This window comes from Salminus brasiliensis, chromosome 1 (assembly GCF_030463535.1).
Source record: "Salminus brasiliensis chromosome 1, fSalBra1.hap2, whole genome shotgun sequence".
Classification (NCBI taxonomy): Eukaryota; Metazoa; Chordata; class Actinopteri; order Characiformes; family Bryconidae; genus Salminus; species Salminus brasiliensis.
Genome location: NC_132878.1, coordinates 99,026,053 through 99,041,358, shown reverse-complemented (window position 1 = coordinate 99,041,358; position 15,306 = coordinate 99,026,053). Strand labels below are relative to the sequence as shown.

The window sequence follows — 15,306 nt, the reverse complement described above, 5'->3', positions numbered from 1 at the left end:
TCCCCTTACTGTGGGACCAGAACTGTACAAACCCACTTACTGTGGCCTAGAACTGTACAAACCCCCTTACTGTGGGACCAGAACTGTACAAACCTCCTTACTGTGGCCTAGAACTGTACAAACCCCCTTACTGTGGCCTAGAACTGTATAAACCCACTTACTGTGGCCTAGAACTGTACAAACCCCCTTACTGTGGGACCAGAACTGTACAAACCCCCTTACTGTGGCCTAGAACTGTACAAACCCCCTTACTGTGGAACCAGAACTGTACAAACCCCCTTACTGTGGCCTAGAACTGTACAAACCCACTTACTGTGGCCCTAGAACTGTACAAACCCACTTACTGTGGCCTAGAACTGTACAAACCCCCTTACTGTGGCCTAGAACTGTACAAACCCCCTTACTGTGGAACCAGAACTGTACAAACCCCCTTACTGTGGCCTAGAACTGTACAAACCCACTTACTGTGGCCTAGAACTGTACAAACCCACTTACTGTGGCCTAGAACTGTACAAACCCCCTTACTGTGGGACCAGAACTGTATAAACCCCCTTACTGTGGCCTAGAACTGTACAAACCCCCTTACTGTGGGACCAGAACTGTACAAACCCCCTTACTGTGGCCTAGAACTGTACAAAACCCACTTACTGTGGCCTAGAACTGTACAAACCCCCTTACTGTGGGACCAGAACTGTATAAACCCCCTTACTGTGGCCTAGAACTGTACAAACCCCCTTACTGTGGGACCAGAACTGTACAAACCCCCTTACTTTGGCCTAGAACTGTACAAACCCACTTACTGTGGCCTAGAACTGTACAAACCCACTTACTGTGGCCTAGAACTGTACAAACCCACTTACTGTGGACCAGAACTGTACAAACCCCCTTACTGTGGCCTAGAACTGTACAAACCCCTTACTGTGGAACCAGAACTGTACAAACCCCCTTACTGTGGCCTAGAACTGTACAAACCCACTTACTGTGGCCTAGAACTGTACAAACCCACTTACTGTGGGACCAGAACTGTACAAACCCCCTTACTGTGGCCTAGAACTGTACAAACCCCCTTACTGTGGCCTAGAACTGTACAAACCCCCTTACTGTGGGACCAGAACTGTACAAACCTCCTTACTGTGGCCTAGAACTGTACAAACCCACTTACTGTGGCCTAGAACTGTACAAACCCACTTACTGTGGGACCAGAACTGTACAAACCCACTTACTGTGGGACCAGAACTGTACAAACCTCCTTACTGTGGCCTAGAACTGTACAAACCCACTTACTGTGGGACCAGGAACTGTACAAACCCACTTACTGTGGGACCAGAACTGTACAAACCCCCTTACTGTGGCCTAGAACTGTACAAACCCACTTACTGTGGGACCAGAACTGTACAAACCCCCTTACTGTGGCCTAGAACTGTACAAACCCACTTACTGTGGGACCAGAACTGTACAAACCCCCTTACTGTGGCCTAGAACTGTACAAACCCACTTACTGTGGGACCAGAACTGTACAAACCCCCTTACTGTGGGACCAGAACTGTACAAACCCCCTTACTGTGGCCTAGAACTGTACAAACCCACTTAATGTGGGACCAGAACTGTACAAACCCCCTTACTGTGGGACCAGAACTGTACAAACCCCCTTACTGTGGCCTAGAACTGTACAAACCCCCTTACTGTGGGACCAGAACTGTACAAACCCACTTACTGTGGCCTAGAACTGTACAAACCCCCTTACTGTGGGACCAGAACTGTACAAACCCCCTTACTGTGGGACCAGAACTGTACAAACCCACTTACTGTGGCCTAGAACTGTACAAACCCCCTTACTGTGGGACCAGAACTGTACAAACCCCCTTACTGTGGCCTAGAACTGTACAAACCCCCTTACTGTGGCCTAGAACTGTATAAACCCCCTTACTGTGGCCTAGAACTGTACAAACCCCCTTACTGTGGGACCAGAACTGTACAAACCCCCTTACTGTGGCCTAGAACTGTACAAACCCCCTTACTGTGGAACCAGAACTGTACAAACCCCCTTACTGTGGCCTAGAACTGTACAAACCCACTTACTGTGGCCTAGAACTGTACAAACCCACTTACTGTGGCCTAGAACTGTACAAACCCCCCTTACTGTGGCCTAGAACTGTACAAACCCCCTTACTGTGGAACCAGAACTGTACAAACCCCCTTACTGTGGCCTAGAACTGTACAAACCCACTTACTGTGGCCTAGAACTGTACAAACCCACTTACTGTGGCCTAGAACTGTACAAACCCCCTTACTGTGGGACCAGAACTGTATAAACCCCCTTACTGTGGCCTAGAACTGTACAAACCCCCTTACTGTGGGACCAGAACTGTACAAACCCCCTTACTGTGGCCTAGAACTGTACAAACCCACTTACTGTGGCCTAGAACTGTACAAACCCCCTTACTGTGGGACCAGAACTGTATAAACCCCCTTACTGTGGCCTAGAACTGTACAAACCCCCTTACTGTGGGACCAGAACTGTACAAACCCCCTTACTGTGGCCTAGAACTGTACAAACCCACTTACTGTGGCCTAGAACTGTACAAACCCACTTACTGTGGACCAGAACTGTACAAACCCCCTTACTGTGGCCTAGAACTGTACAAACCCCCTTACTGTGGAACCAGAACTGTACAAACCCCCTTACTGTGGCCTAGAACTGTACAAACCCACTTACTGTGGCCTAGAACTGTACAAACCCACTTACTGTGGGACCAGAACTGTACAAACCCCCCTTACTGTGGCCTAGAACTGTACAAACCCCCTTACTGTGGCCTAGAACTGTACAAACCCCCTTACTGTGGGACCAGAACTGTATAAACCCCCTTACTGTGGCCTAGAACTGTACAAACCCCCTTACTGTGGCCCAGAACTGTATAAACCCCCTTACTGTGGGACCAGAACTGTACAAACCTCCTTACTGTGGCCTAGAACTGTACAAACCCACTTACTGTGGCCTAGAACTGTACAAACCCACTTACTGTGGGACCAGAACTGTACAAACCCACTTACTGTGGGACCAGAACTGTACAAACCTCCTTACTGTGGCCTAGAACTGTACAAACCCACTTACTGTGGGACCAGAACTGTACAAACCCACTTACTGTGGGACCAGAACTGTACAAACCCCCTTACTGTGGCCTAGAACTGTACAAACCCACTTACTGTGGGACCAGAACTGTACAAACCCCCTTACTGTGGCCTAGAACTGTACAAACCCACTTACTGTGGGACCAGAACTGTACAAACCCCCTTACTGTGGCCTAGAACTGTACAAACCCACTTACTGTGGGACCAGAACTGTACAAACCCCCTTACTGTGGGACCAGAACTGTACAAACCCCCTTACTGTGGCCTAGAACTGTACAAACCCACTTAATGTGGGACCAGAACTGTACAAACCCCCTTACTGTGGGACCAGAACTGTACAAACCCCCTTACTGTGGCCTAGAACTGTACAAACCCCCTTACTGTGGGACCAGAACTGTACAAACCCACTTACTGTGGCCTAGAACTGTACAAACCCCCTTACTGTGGGACCAGAACTGTACAAACCCCCTTACTGTGGCCTAGAACTGTACAAACCCACTTACTGTGGGACCAGAACTGTACAAACCCACTTACTGTGGCCTAGAACTGTACAAACCCACTTACTGTGGGACCAGAACTGTACAAACCCCTTTACTGTGGGACCAGAACTGTACAAACCCACTTACTGTGGCCTAGAACTGTACAAACCCACTTACTGTGGGACCAGAACTGTACAAACCCCTTTACTGTGGGACCAGAACTGTACAAACCCCCTTACTGTGGCCTAGAACTGTACAAACCCCCTTACTGTGGCCTAGAACTGTACAAACCCACTTACTGTGGCCTAGAACTGTATAAACCCACTTACTGTGGGACCAGAACTGTACAAACCCCCTTACTGTGGGACCAGAACTGTACAAACCCCCTTACTGTGGGACCAGAACTGTACAAACCCACTTACTGTGGCCTAGAACTGTACAAACCCCCTTACTGTGGGACCAGAACTGTACAAACCCACTTACTGTGGCCTAGAACTGTACAAACCCCCTTACTGTGGCCTAGAACTGTACAAACCCCCTTACTGTGGCCCAGAACTGTATAAACCCCCTTACTGTGGCCTAGAACTGTACAAACCCCCTTACTGTGGGACCAGAACTGTACAAACCCCCTTACTGTGGGACCAGAACTGTACAAACCCCCTTACTGTGGCCCAGAACTGTATAAACCCCCTTACTGTGGCCTAGAACTGTACAAACCCCCTTACTGTGGGACCAGAACTGTACAAACCCCCTTACTGTGGGACCAGAACTGTACAAACCCACTTACTGTGGCCTAGAACTGTACAAACCCCCTTACTGTGGGACCAGAACTGTACAAACCTCCTTACTGTGGCCTAGAACTGTACAAACCCCCTTACTGTGGCCCAGAACTGTATAAACCCCCTTACTGTGGCCTAGAACTGTACAAACCCCCTTACTGTGGGACCAGAACTGTACAAACCTCCTTACTGTGGCCTAGAACTGTACAAACCCACTTACTGTGGGACCAGAACTGTTCAAACCCACTTACTGTGGGACCAGAACTGTACAAACCCCTTACTGTGGGACCAGAACTGTACAAACCCCCTTACTGTGGGACCAGAACTGTACAAACCCACTTACTGTGGGACCAGAACTGTACAAACCCCCTTACTGTGGCCTAGAACTGTACAAACCCACTTACTGTGGGACCAGAACTGTACAAACCCCCTTACTGTGGGACCAGAACTGTACAAACCCCCTTACTGTGGCCTAGAACTGTACAAACCCACTTACTGTGGGACCAGAACTGTACAAACCCCCTTACTGTGGGACCAGAACTGTACAAACCCCTTTACTGTGGGACCAGAAACTGTACAAACCCCCTTACTGTGGGACCAGAACTGTACAAACCCCCTTACTGTGGCCTAGAACTGTACAAACCCCCTTACTGTGGGACCAGAACTGTACAACCCCCTTACTGTGGGACCAGAACTGTACAAACCCCCTTACTGTGGCCTAGAACTGTACAAACCCCCTTACTGTGGGACCAGAACTGTACAAACCCACTTACTGTGGCCTAGAACTGTACAAACCCACTTACTGTGGGACCAGAACTGTACAAACCCCTTTACTGTGGGACCAGAACTGTACAAACCCACTTACTGTGGCCTAGAACTGTACAAACCCACTTACTGTGGGACCAGAACTGTACAAACCCTTTACTGTGGGACCAGAACTGTACAAACCCCCTTACTGTGGGACCAGAACTGTACAAACCCCCTTACTGTGGGACCAGAACTGTACAAACCTCCTTACTGTGGCCTAGAACTGTACAAACCCACTTACTGTGGCCTAGAACTGTACAAACCCACTTACTGTGGGACCAGAACTGTACAAACCCACTTACTGTGGGACCAGAACTGTACAAACCTCCTTACTGTGGCCTAGAACTGTACAAACCCACTTACTGTGGGACCAGAACTGTACAAACCCACTTACTGTGGGACCAGAACTGTACAAACCCCTTACTGTGGCCTAGAACTGTACAAACCCACTTACTGTGGGACCAGAACTGTACAAACCCCCTTACTGTGGCCTAGAACTGTACAAACCCACTTACTGTGGGACCAGAACTGTACAAACCCACTTACTGTGGGACCAGAACTGTACAAACCCCCTTACTGTGGCCTAGAACTGTACAAACCCCCTTACTGTGGGACCAGAACTGTACAAACCCCCTTACTGTGGCCTAGAACTGTACAAACCCCCTTACTGTGGGACCAGAACTGTACAACCCCCTTACTGTGGGACCAGAACTGTACAAACCCCCTTACTGTGGCCTAGAACTGTACAAACCCCCTTACTGTGGGACCAGAACTGTACAAACCCCTTTACTGTGGGACCAGAACTGTACAAACCCCCTTACTGTGGGACCAGAACTGTACAAACCCCTTTACTGTGGGACCAGAACTGTACAAACCCCCTTACTGTGGCCTAGAACTGTACAAACCCCCTTACTGTGGGACCAGAACTGTACAAACCCACTTACTGTGGCCTAGAACTGTATAAACCCACTTACTATGGGACCAGAACTGTACAAACCCCCTTACTGTGGCCTAGAACTGTACAAACCCCCTTTACTGTGGGACCAGAACTGTACAAACCCCCTTACTGTGGCCTAGAACTGTACAAACCCCCTTACTGTGGGACCAGAACTGTACAAACCCCCTTACTGTGGCCTAGAACTGTACAAACCCACTTACTGTGGCCTAGAACTGTACAAACCCACTTACTGTGGCCTAGAACTGTACAAACCCCCTTACTGTGGGACCAGAACTGTACAAACCCCCTTACTGTGGGACCAGAACTGTATAAACCCCCTTACTGTGGCCTAGAACTGTACAAACCCCCTTACTGTGGCCTAGAACTGTACAACCCCCCTTACTGTGGGACCAGAACTGTACAAACCCCCTTACTGTGGGACCAGAACTGTACAAACCCCCTTACTGTGGGACCAGAACTGTACAAACCCACTTTCTGTGGGACCAGAACTGTACAAACCCACTTACTGTGGCCTAGAACTGTACATCACATCTACAGTACACTCCTGACTGACCCACAATCACATCTCCCAGTACTAACCCTACCCCTAACACTGTACTGTAGATATGATGGAGGGTCAGGAGTGTACTGTAGATGTGATGGTGGGTCAGTCAGGAGAGTACTGTAGATGTGATGGTGGGTCAGGAGTGTACTGTAGATGTGATGGTGGGTCAGGAGTGTACTGTAGATGTGATGGTGGGTCAGTCAGGAGTGTACTGTAGATGTGATGGTGGGTCAGGAGTGTACTGTAGATGTGATGGTGGGTCAGGAGTGTACTGTAGATGTGATGGTGGGTCAGTCAGGAGTGTACTGTAGATGTGATGGTGGGTCAGGAGTGTACTGTAGATGTGATGGTGGGTCAGTCAGGAGCGTACTGTAGATGTGATGGTGGGTCAGGAGTGTACTGTAGATGTGATGGTGGGTCAGGAGTGTACTGTAGATGTGATGGTGGATCAGTCAGGAGTGTACTGTAGATGTGATGGTGGGTCAGGAGTGTACTGTAGATGTGATGGTGGGTCAGTCAGGAGTGTACTGTAGATGTGATGGTGGGTCAGGAGTGTACTGTAGATGTGATGGTGGGTCAGGAGTGTACTGTAGATGTGATGGTGGGTCAGTCAGGAGTGTACTGTAGATGTGATGGTGGGTCAGGAGTGTACTGTAGATGTGATGGTGGGTCAGTCAGGAATGTACTGTAGATGTGATGGTCGGTCAGTCAGGAGCGTACTGTAGATGTGATGGTGGGTCAGGAGTGTACTGTAGATGTGATGGTGGGTCAGGAGTGTACTGTAGATGTGATGGTGGATCAGTCAGGAATGTACTGTAGATGTGATGGTGGGTCAGTCAGGAGCGTACTGTAGATGTGATGGTGGGTCAGGAGTGTACTGTAGATGTGATGGTGGGTCAGGAGTGTACTGTAGATGTGATGGTGGATCAGTCAGGAATGTACTGTAGATGTGATGGAGGGTCAGTCAGGAGTGTACTGTAGATGTGATGGTGGGTCAGTCAGGAGCGTACTGTAGATGTGATGGTGGGTCAGGAGTGTACTATAGATGTGATGGTGGGTCAGGAGTGTACTGTAGATGTGATTGTGGGTCAGTCAGGAGTGCACTGTAGATGTGATGGTGGATCAGTCAGGAATGTACTGTAGATGTGATGGTGGGTCAGTCAGGAGTGTACTGTAGATGTGATGGTGGATCAGTCAGGAGTGCACTGTAGATGTGATGGTGGATCAGTCAGGAGTGTACTGTAGATGTGATGGTGGGTCAGTCAGGAGCGTACTGTAGATGTGATGGTGGGTCAGGAGTGTACTGTAGATGTGATGGTGGATCAGTCAGGAATGTACTGTAGATGTGATGGTGGGTCAGTCAGGAGCGTACTGTAGATGTGATGGTGGGTCAGTCAGGAGCGTACTGTAGATGTGATGGTGGGTCAGGAGTGTACTGTAGATGTGATGGTGGGTCAGTCAGGAGCGTACTGTAGATGTGATGGTGGGTCAGTCAGGAGTGTACTGTAGATGTGATGGTGGGTCAGTCAGGAGTGTACTGTAGATGTGATGGTGGGTCAGTCAGGAGCATACTGTAGATGTGATGGTGGGTCAGGAATGTACTGTAGATGTGATGGTGGGTCAGTCAGGAGCGTACTGTAGATGTGATGGCGGGTCAGGAATGTACTGTAGATGTGATGGTGGGTCAGGAGTGTGCTGTAGATGTGATGGTGGGTCAGTCAGGAGTGTACTGTAGATGTGATGGTTGGTCAGTCAGGAGTGTACTGTAGATGTGATGGCGGGTCAGGAATGTACTGTAGATGTGATGGTGGGTCAGTCAGGAGCGTACTGTAGATGTGATGGTGGGTCAGGAATGTACTGTAGATGTGATGGCGGGTTGATCTCCCAGCTATACAAATCAATGTAATTGAATTAGATTAGATTTGATTAGATTTGTATTGCACCTTTTTATAACTTGATTAAGGTACTTATGAAGTTGGATATTCAGCAGATAGTCTTGTTCCTCCTTTCCTAGGCTTTATAACAAACACTCATAGGCTTAGTTTTCATAAATGAACACTTTGCTTTAATTGATTTATTATTTATTTATTATTAATTTATTATTAATTTATTTCTGATTTATTTCTTGAGGAAATTTGCTTTCATATTCTCTCTTTTCTCCTGCCAGATTCCTTACAGAAATGTAAGGAACTTTTCCTGATCTTAATTTGAATGGATTTCATCATTATATTTAATATCCATTACTTCTTTCTGTCTTTTTGCAATATTTCTCATTTAGCAAACTGTCATTTAATGTCCATCACACTGTTCTACATTTACTCTTAGACACATAGAAACCCTTTCAGAAGGAGCAACATTGAAGAGAACACAGAAGCAGCTTCGTCCAGGAGCTGCTTGATGATCTTCTCCTAGTTAGCTTTGATGAACAGTTGGTTTCTGCTGGGTTTCAGATCTACAGGAGCTTTCAGCTACTTAGAAACCCTGGCAGTTGGTTTATTGGGGTAATAGTTCTCTGGTCTGGGGGGTTAAAGTGAGATTGTGCTGCTGTTGTCTCTAAACTCCTTCATGCTGACTGTAGAGATCTCTCCTTTATGCTCATGTGTTTCTCCACGCCAGAGTCTGTCTGTGTACAGAAAGTATATCTTTATGAGGCTTTATAAAACTCTGTGTAAAATAGATGATGAGATTCAGCATGGAGGTGGAATGAGTGTAGAAACAGATGTTCCACAATGTGGGAATTAATGTGCAGTTATTTGAGGATCATAGCAGTTCATTTTAGATTAAAGTGTGAATAGTTGTCTTGTCTGGGGGGCTAAAGTATCCCCCTCGTCTGAGCTGGAAGCTGGGTAATAACGGATGGGTTGTGGAGAACAGTAAATAGGCATGGGTCTTTTATGTTGAAGCTCAGCTCCACTAAACCAGGGTCTGTTCCTGAGCGCTTAGCCTATCAGTGGCTTTCGTGGGCGGGTCTAAGGAGCGCGCGGTGCTGGTAGAGGAAGGTGCGCGTGCTGCTCCGTTACCGGGTGTTTTAAGCTCATATTTCAGTTCAGATCTTAAACCCGGACTGAGGAGATGAGCGGACAGAGTTTGGGGCTTTTACCGGGTGCAGTGAGGAACAGAGGCTGTGCTGGAGTTGAGGAAGATGGCCGTGGGATTCGCCGTTAGTCTGAACGCTCTGTAACCCGGACTGGAAAACAGTCAGCCCACATTTCCCATCTGTAGCTCACCCTCACTCTCACGCGCCACACCAGCATGATCACACGGGTGAGTACTGGGAGTGAAGCTGCCTGCTGGGGTCCAGTCCTGCACTCAGCCCCAGGCCCACTCACAGGATGGACATGTGTCCGCAGCCCTGGTTCCTCCAGGGCACTTCTGCTGTTACTGCTGGGTTTAACTCTCATGCTGACTGGAGAGAAATGTCCTGGGCATGTGATTCTGGTTGAGTACAGAAAGTAGATCTTTATGAGCCATTATCAATCTGTATATACGCCCCCATAAATCATAAATTAAAAAAAACATTAATCACTGATGGTTGTAAACACCAAATTCCCCTTTAAATCCAATGAAATTTAGAGCAGGAAAGCTAAGAATTCTCTCACAATTATAACATGCAAGCACATGTAACTAAAAATGAATTAAAAAAATAATAAAGGCACAGAATCTCAAACACATCACCTTCAATGTCCATAGCCTACCTGCAGTGAAGAAAAAAGTATTTAGTCAGTCACCAATTGTGCAAGTTCTCCCACTTAAAGAGATGAGAGGCCTGTAATTGACATCATAGGTAGACTCAACTATGAGAGACAAAATGAGGAAGAAAAAAAAAAATCAGAATCACATTTTAATACTTTGTTATATATCCTTTGTTGGCAAAGACAGAGGTCAGACATTAGGGTTAGGGTTACACAAGGTTGGCTCACACCGTTGCTGGTATGTTGGCCCATTCCTCCATGCAGATCTCCTCTAGAGCAGTGATGTTTTGGGGCTGTCGGTGGGCAACACGGACTTTCAACTCCCTCCAAAGGTTTTCTATGGGGTTGAGATCTGGAGACTGGCTAGGCCACTCCAGGACCTTGAAATGCTTCTTACGAAGCCACTCCTTTGTTGCCCTGGCAGTGTGCTTGGGATCATTGTCATGCTGAAAGACCCAGCCACATTTCATCTTCAATGCCCTTGCTGATGGAAGGAGGTTTGCACTCAAAATCTCACAATACATGACCCCATTCATTCTTTCATGTACACGGACCAGTCGTCCTAGTCCCTTTGCAGAGAAACAGCCCCAACGCATGATGTTGCCACCCCCATGCTTCACAGTTGGTATGGTGTTCTTTGGATGCAACTCAGCATTCACTCTCCTCCAAACACAGCGAGTTGTGTTTGTACCAAACAGCTCTACTTTGGTTTCATCTGACCATCAGACATTCTCCCAAAACTCTTCCAGAACATCCAAATGCTCTCTAGCAAACTTCAGACGGGCCGGATATGTACTGGCTTAAGCAGGGGAACACGTCTGGCACTGCAGGATTCCCTGGTGGCGTAGTGTGTTACTGACGGTAGCCTTTGTAACGGTGGTCCAGCTTTCTGCAGGTCATTCACTAGGTCCCCCCGTGTGGTTCTGGGATTTCTGCTCACCGTTCTTGTGATCATTTTGACCCCACGGGCTGAGATCTTGCGTGGAGCCCCTGATGGACGGAGATTAGCAGTGGTCTTGTAGGTCTCCCATTTTCTGATTATTGCTCCACAGGAGATTTCTTCACACCAAGCTGCTGCCTATTGCAGATTCAGTCTTCCAGCCTGGTGCAGGTCTACAGGTCTGTTTCTGGTGTCCTTCCACAGCTCTTTGGTCTTCACCATAGTGGAGTTTGGAGTGGGACTGTTTGAGGTTGTGGGCAGGTGTCTTTTATACTGTTAACCAGTTCAAACAGGTGCCATTAATACAGGTAACGAGTGAAGGACAGAGAAGCCTCTTAAAGAAGAAGTTACAGGTCTGTGACAGACAGAAATCTTGCTTGTTTGTAGGCGACCAAATACTTATTTTCCACCATTATTTGCAAATAAATTCTTTAAAAATCAAACAATGTGATTTTCAGATTTTTTTTCTCTCATAGTTGAGTCTACCTATGATGTCAATTACAGCCTCTCTCATTTTTTTAAGTGGGAGAACTTGCACAATTGGTGACAGACTAAATACTTTTTTTCCCCCACTGTATCTAGTCTATACTGCATGACACTTCACTGCGACTGAACAGTTTTAAGGGTCTATTGTAATGACCCTGTTGCTAAATTCCTGTGGTTTGGTACTTGTTGGCTCTTTATTTTCAAATAAAACTTTAATGATTCTAAAGTCTTTTTTTAATAAACAACCATATTTAGTCAGTTGTATTGATATGATCTTATTTGGGACAAAGTGATAGAAAGAAAGATGCAATACTAAATAAACAAGTGCATATATTGGTATTTAAAATGTACATATTCAGCATCTTCATACTATTTTACTTTATTTACAAAAACACTTAGATAGTTAAATGTTAAAAGGTAAATATTGACTTCATTTGGACGTCATTAGAATCAATGTTTTGTTCTCTAAAAGTCAATTTAGATTAAGATGAGCTTATTAGGTCCACATAACCTATTTCTTAGGACATCCAGTAAACAGCACTACTGTAATCACTTCTTTTGGGGTGAGCTTGGCCATGTTTCTTTAAATAACCCAAACATAGAAACTTTGGGTGCATAGCCACTCACAGTAGTAAGAATATATACACATTAACCTACACTATACATACATGTTTGCACTGTTTATACTTTGGAAATATAATATTTATATAATTATATAATTTCATAATAAAGAAGCTACTTTAGGGACCAGATTTACTTAAAAAAACAAAACAGAAAAGCCATTTTCATTTGACATTTGGCTTCTTTTTTTTTTTACACACTGATTTTATGCGAGCAGAAATAATGAAATAGTGTGAGCGACAGGTGTGCACTGTTAAATAGATTGTTTAAATAGAGGTACTAACAACCAGGCATTAAACAGGTCAGAAAAACACAACAACATTTAATGACAAACTCTGTGAGAGCTGTGAAGTAAAACCCAAAATCAACAGTCCATGACCACCATCAGCCTCCACAGGGCAGGGGTGTAGGTACCTCAGTTCAGTGTTTGAAAAAGACAAGTCCCGACAGTGCTGACAAGTGCTGAGATAAGTCAAGTCAAGAGGCCATACTACAAGATACCAGCCACTCATCAGCAGTAAGAATCTTAGAGGTATATTTTAACTTATAGCCTATTCTAACTAGCTGAGGTTATCCTTGGGCAAATAGCAAAGCACTTTTGTAAGTCACTCTGGATAAGAGCATCTGCTAAATGCCTTACTTGTAAATGTAAGAATCGGAATTAAAGATTGGAATTTGCAAAGAAACACTGAGATTTGCATGTAGATTTCCGTTCCTGGTTGCAGGCTTGCATTGTTGCTTTGGGAATGGGCTTGATAATATTTTATTTTGGTGACTCATGATTGTAGCAGCTGAATGAATTCAGAAGTCTACAGTACTATTCAACCGCTCTATCAAAGAAGTAAGTGAAGCTAAAAATGAAGTCTGATTCAAACAGTTTGTTTATTGTACCCTTGCCATACACTTCTAATCCTATATTCAGTCATGTCCAACTGCAAAACCTGAATTCTCTTGGATTTAGCATTGAGCTGAGGTTTTCTTTTTTCTTTGTGTCTTCCAGAAATTGATGATGTCCAGTAGGACAGGAAAGTCATTTCCTAGTGTCAGCTTTCCTACCTGGTTAAAACTGTTTCACGATCAGAAAATTTTACAAAGAGGTTAAGCTACTGAAAGAGGGAAAGAACATGGCATCCAGAAAAATATCCAATACTCCACGAACGTCCTCTGCCACACATCACAGGCAAATGCAGAAAAGTACGAGCAAGACGAAAACTCACCACTGCTCAGACTGTGGAAAGAGTTTCAGTGAACTGAATCATCTCAAAGTACACCGGCGGATTCACACAGGAGAGAAGCCGTATCACTGCTCAGACTGTGAGAAGAGTTTTACTACACAGAGTAATCTCAAAGCACACCAGCGCATTCATACAGGAGAGAAAGCATATCACTGCTCAGACTGTGGGAGGAGTTTCAGTCGACAGAGTCATCTCCAACAACACCAGCTCATTCACACAGGAGAGAAGCCGTATCACTGCTCAGACTGTGGGAAGAGTTTTAATCGGCAGAGTCATCTCCTTCAACACCAGCAGGTTCACACAGGAGTGAAACCTTATTACTGTTCAGTGTGTGGGAAGAATTTTGCTACGCAGAGTGATTTTCAACAACACCAGTTCATTCACACAGGGGAGAAGCCCTATCACTGCTCAGACTGTGAGAAGAGTTTTAATAATAGGGGTACACTTCGACAACACCAGCTCATTCACACAGGAGAGAAACCATATCATTGCTCAGACTGTGGAAAGAGTTTTAATCGACAGAGGACTCTCCGTAGACACCAGCTTGCTCACACAAGAGAGAAGCCGAATCACTGCTCAGACTGTGGAAAGAACGTCTGGCATTCTTGTCATCTAAAGATGCACAAAAGCACTAAGAGCAGTGAAGAGCAATGATGATTATTAAAGGTTATTAAAAATTAAATCATTGTGAGCTGGCTTTAAATCTGAAGGTTTTGATATTCTAGCCTGTGGATGCTATATGGTAGTAAGCCCTGGTTTTTGGGGTAAAATTGTCCTGTCTTGTGTGGAACCCTTCTTGTTCTGTATAAAAAAAAAACTGATCAAACAGCCTTTGAAATTACTACTGCAGGGCACCCACATAAAAATATACACAAATAAGACATTTGTTAAATATGAAAGTAAGGGCAAGATCATCAAGTTCTGGATGAACTAATGTTTAAACTTTGTCCCGGTTTGTGACGCCACTATGAAGATTAATGTGTTTTATTAGTCATCGTCTTTGGGCAAACTGTGGGACCAGAACTGTACAAACCCCCTTACTGTGGCCTAGAACTGTACAAACCCCCTTACTGTGGGACCAGAACTGTACAAACCCCCTTACTGTGGCCTAGAACTGTACAAACCCCCTTACTGTGGCCTAGAACTGTATAAACCCCCTTACTGTGGCCTAGAACTGTATAAACCCCCTTACTGTGGCCTAGAACTGTACAAACCCCCTTACTGTGGAACCAGAACTGTACAAACCCCCTTACTGTGGCCTAGAACTGTACAAACCCCCTTACTGTGGGACCAGAACTGTACAAACCCACTTACTGTGGGACCAGAACTGTACAAACCCCTTACTGTGGCCTAGAACTGTACAAACCCCCTTACTGTGGGACCAGAACTGTACAAACCCCCTTACTGTGGCCTAGAACTGTACAAACCCCCTTACTGTGGCCTAGAACTGTACAAACCCCCTTACTGTGGCCTAGAACTGTACAAACCCACTTACTGTGGGACCAGAACTGTACAAACCCACTTACTGTGGCCTAGAACTGTACAAACCCACTTACTGTGGGACCAGAACTGTACAAACCCACTTACTGTGGCCTAGAACTGTACAAACCCCCTTACTGTGGGACCAGAACTGTAC

At 45.8% G+C, this 15,306-nt stretch overlaps 1 protein-coding gene across 2 annotated transcripts; it reads left to right on the top strand.

Annotated features, from left to right (window-relative positions):
- The first annotated feature begins 9,667 nt into the window (after window positions 1-9,667).
- Window positions 9,668-14,670, top strand: LOC140570567 (uncharacterized). Of its 2 annotated transcripts, none has more exons than XM_072692626.1 (2): window positions 9,668-9,960; window positions 13,436-14,670. In XM_072692626.1, exon 2 carries the CDS (start codon window positions 13,560-13,562, stop codon window positions 14,322-14,324), a length of 765 nt encoding a protein of 254 aa, XP_072548727.1. In that variant the 5' UTR covers window positions 9,668-9,960; window positions 13,436-13,559; the 3' UTR covers window positions 14,325-14,670. The 2 variants fall into 2 exon arrangements, with proteins under 2 accessions (XP_072548727.1, XP_072548728.1); XM_072692627.1 differs by lacking the exon at window positions 9,668-9,960 and adding an exon at window positions 12,926-13,276.
- Window positions 14,671-15,306: the final 636 nt, after the last annotated feature.

Coding starts and splice junctions, on each gene's coding strand:
- LOC140570567 (XM_072692626.1), top strand. CDS start 13,560: ATGGCATCCAGAAAAATATCCAATACTCCACGAACGTCCTCTGCCACA.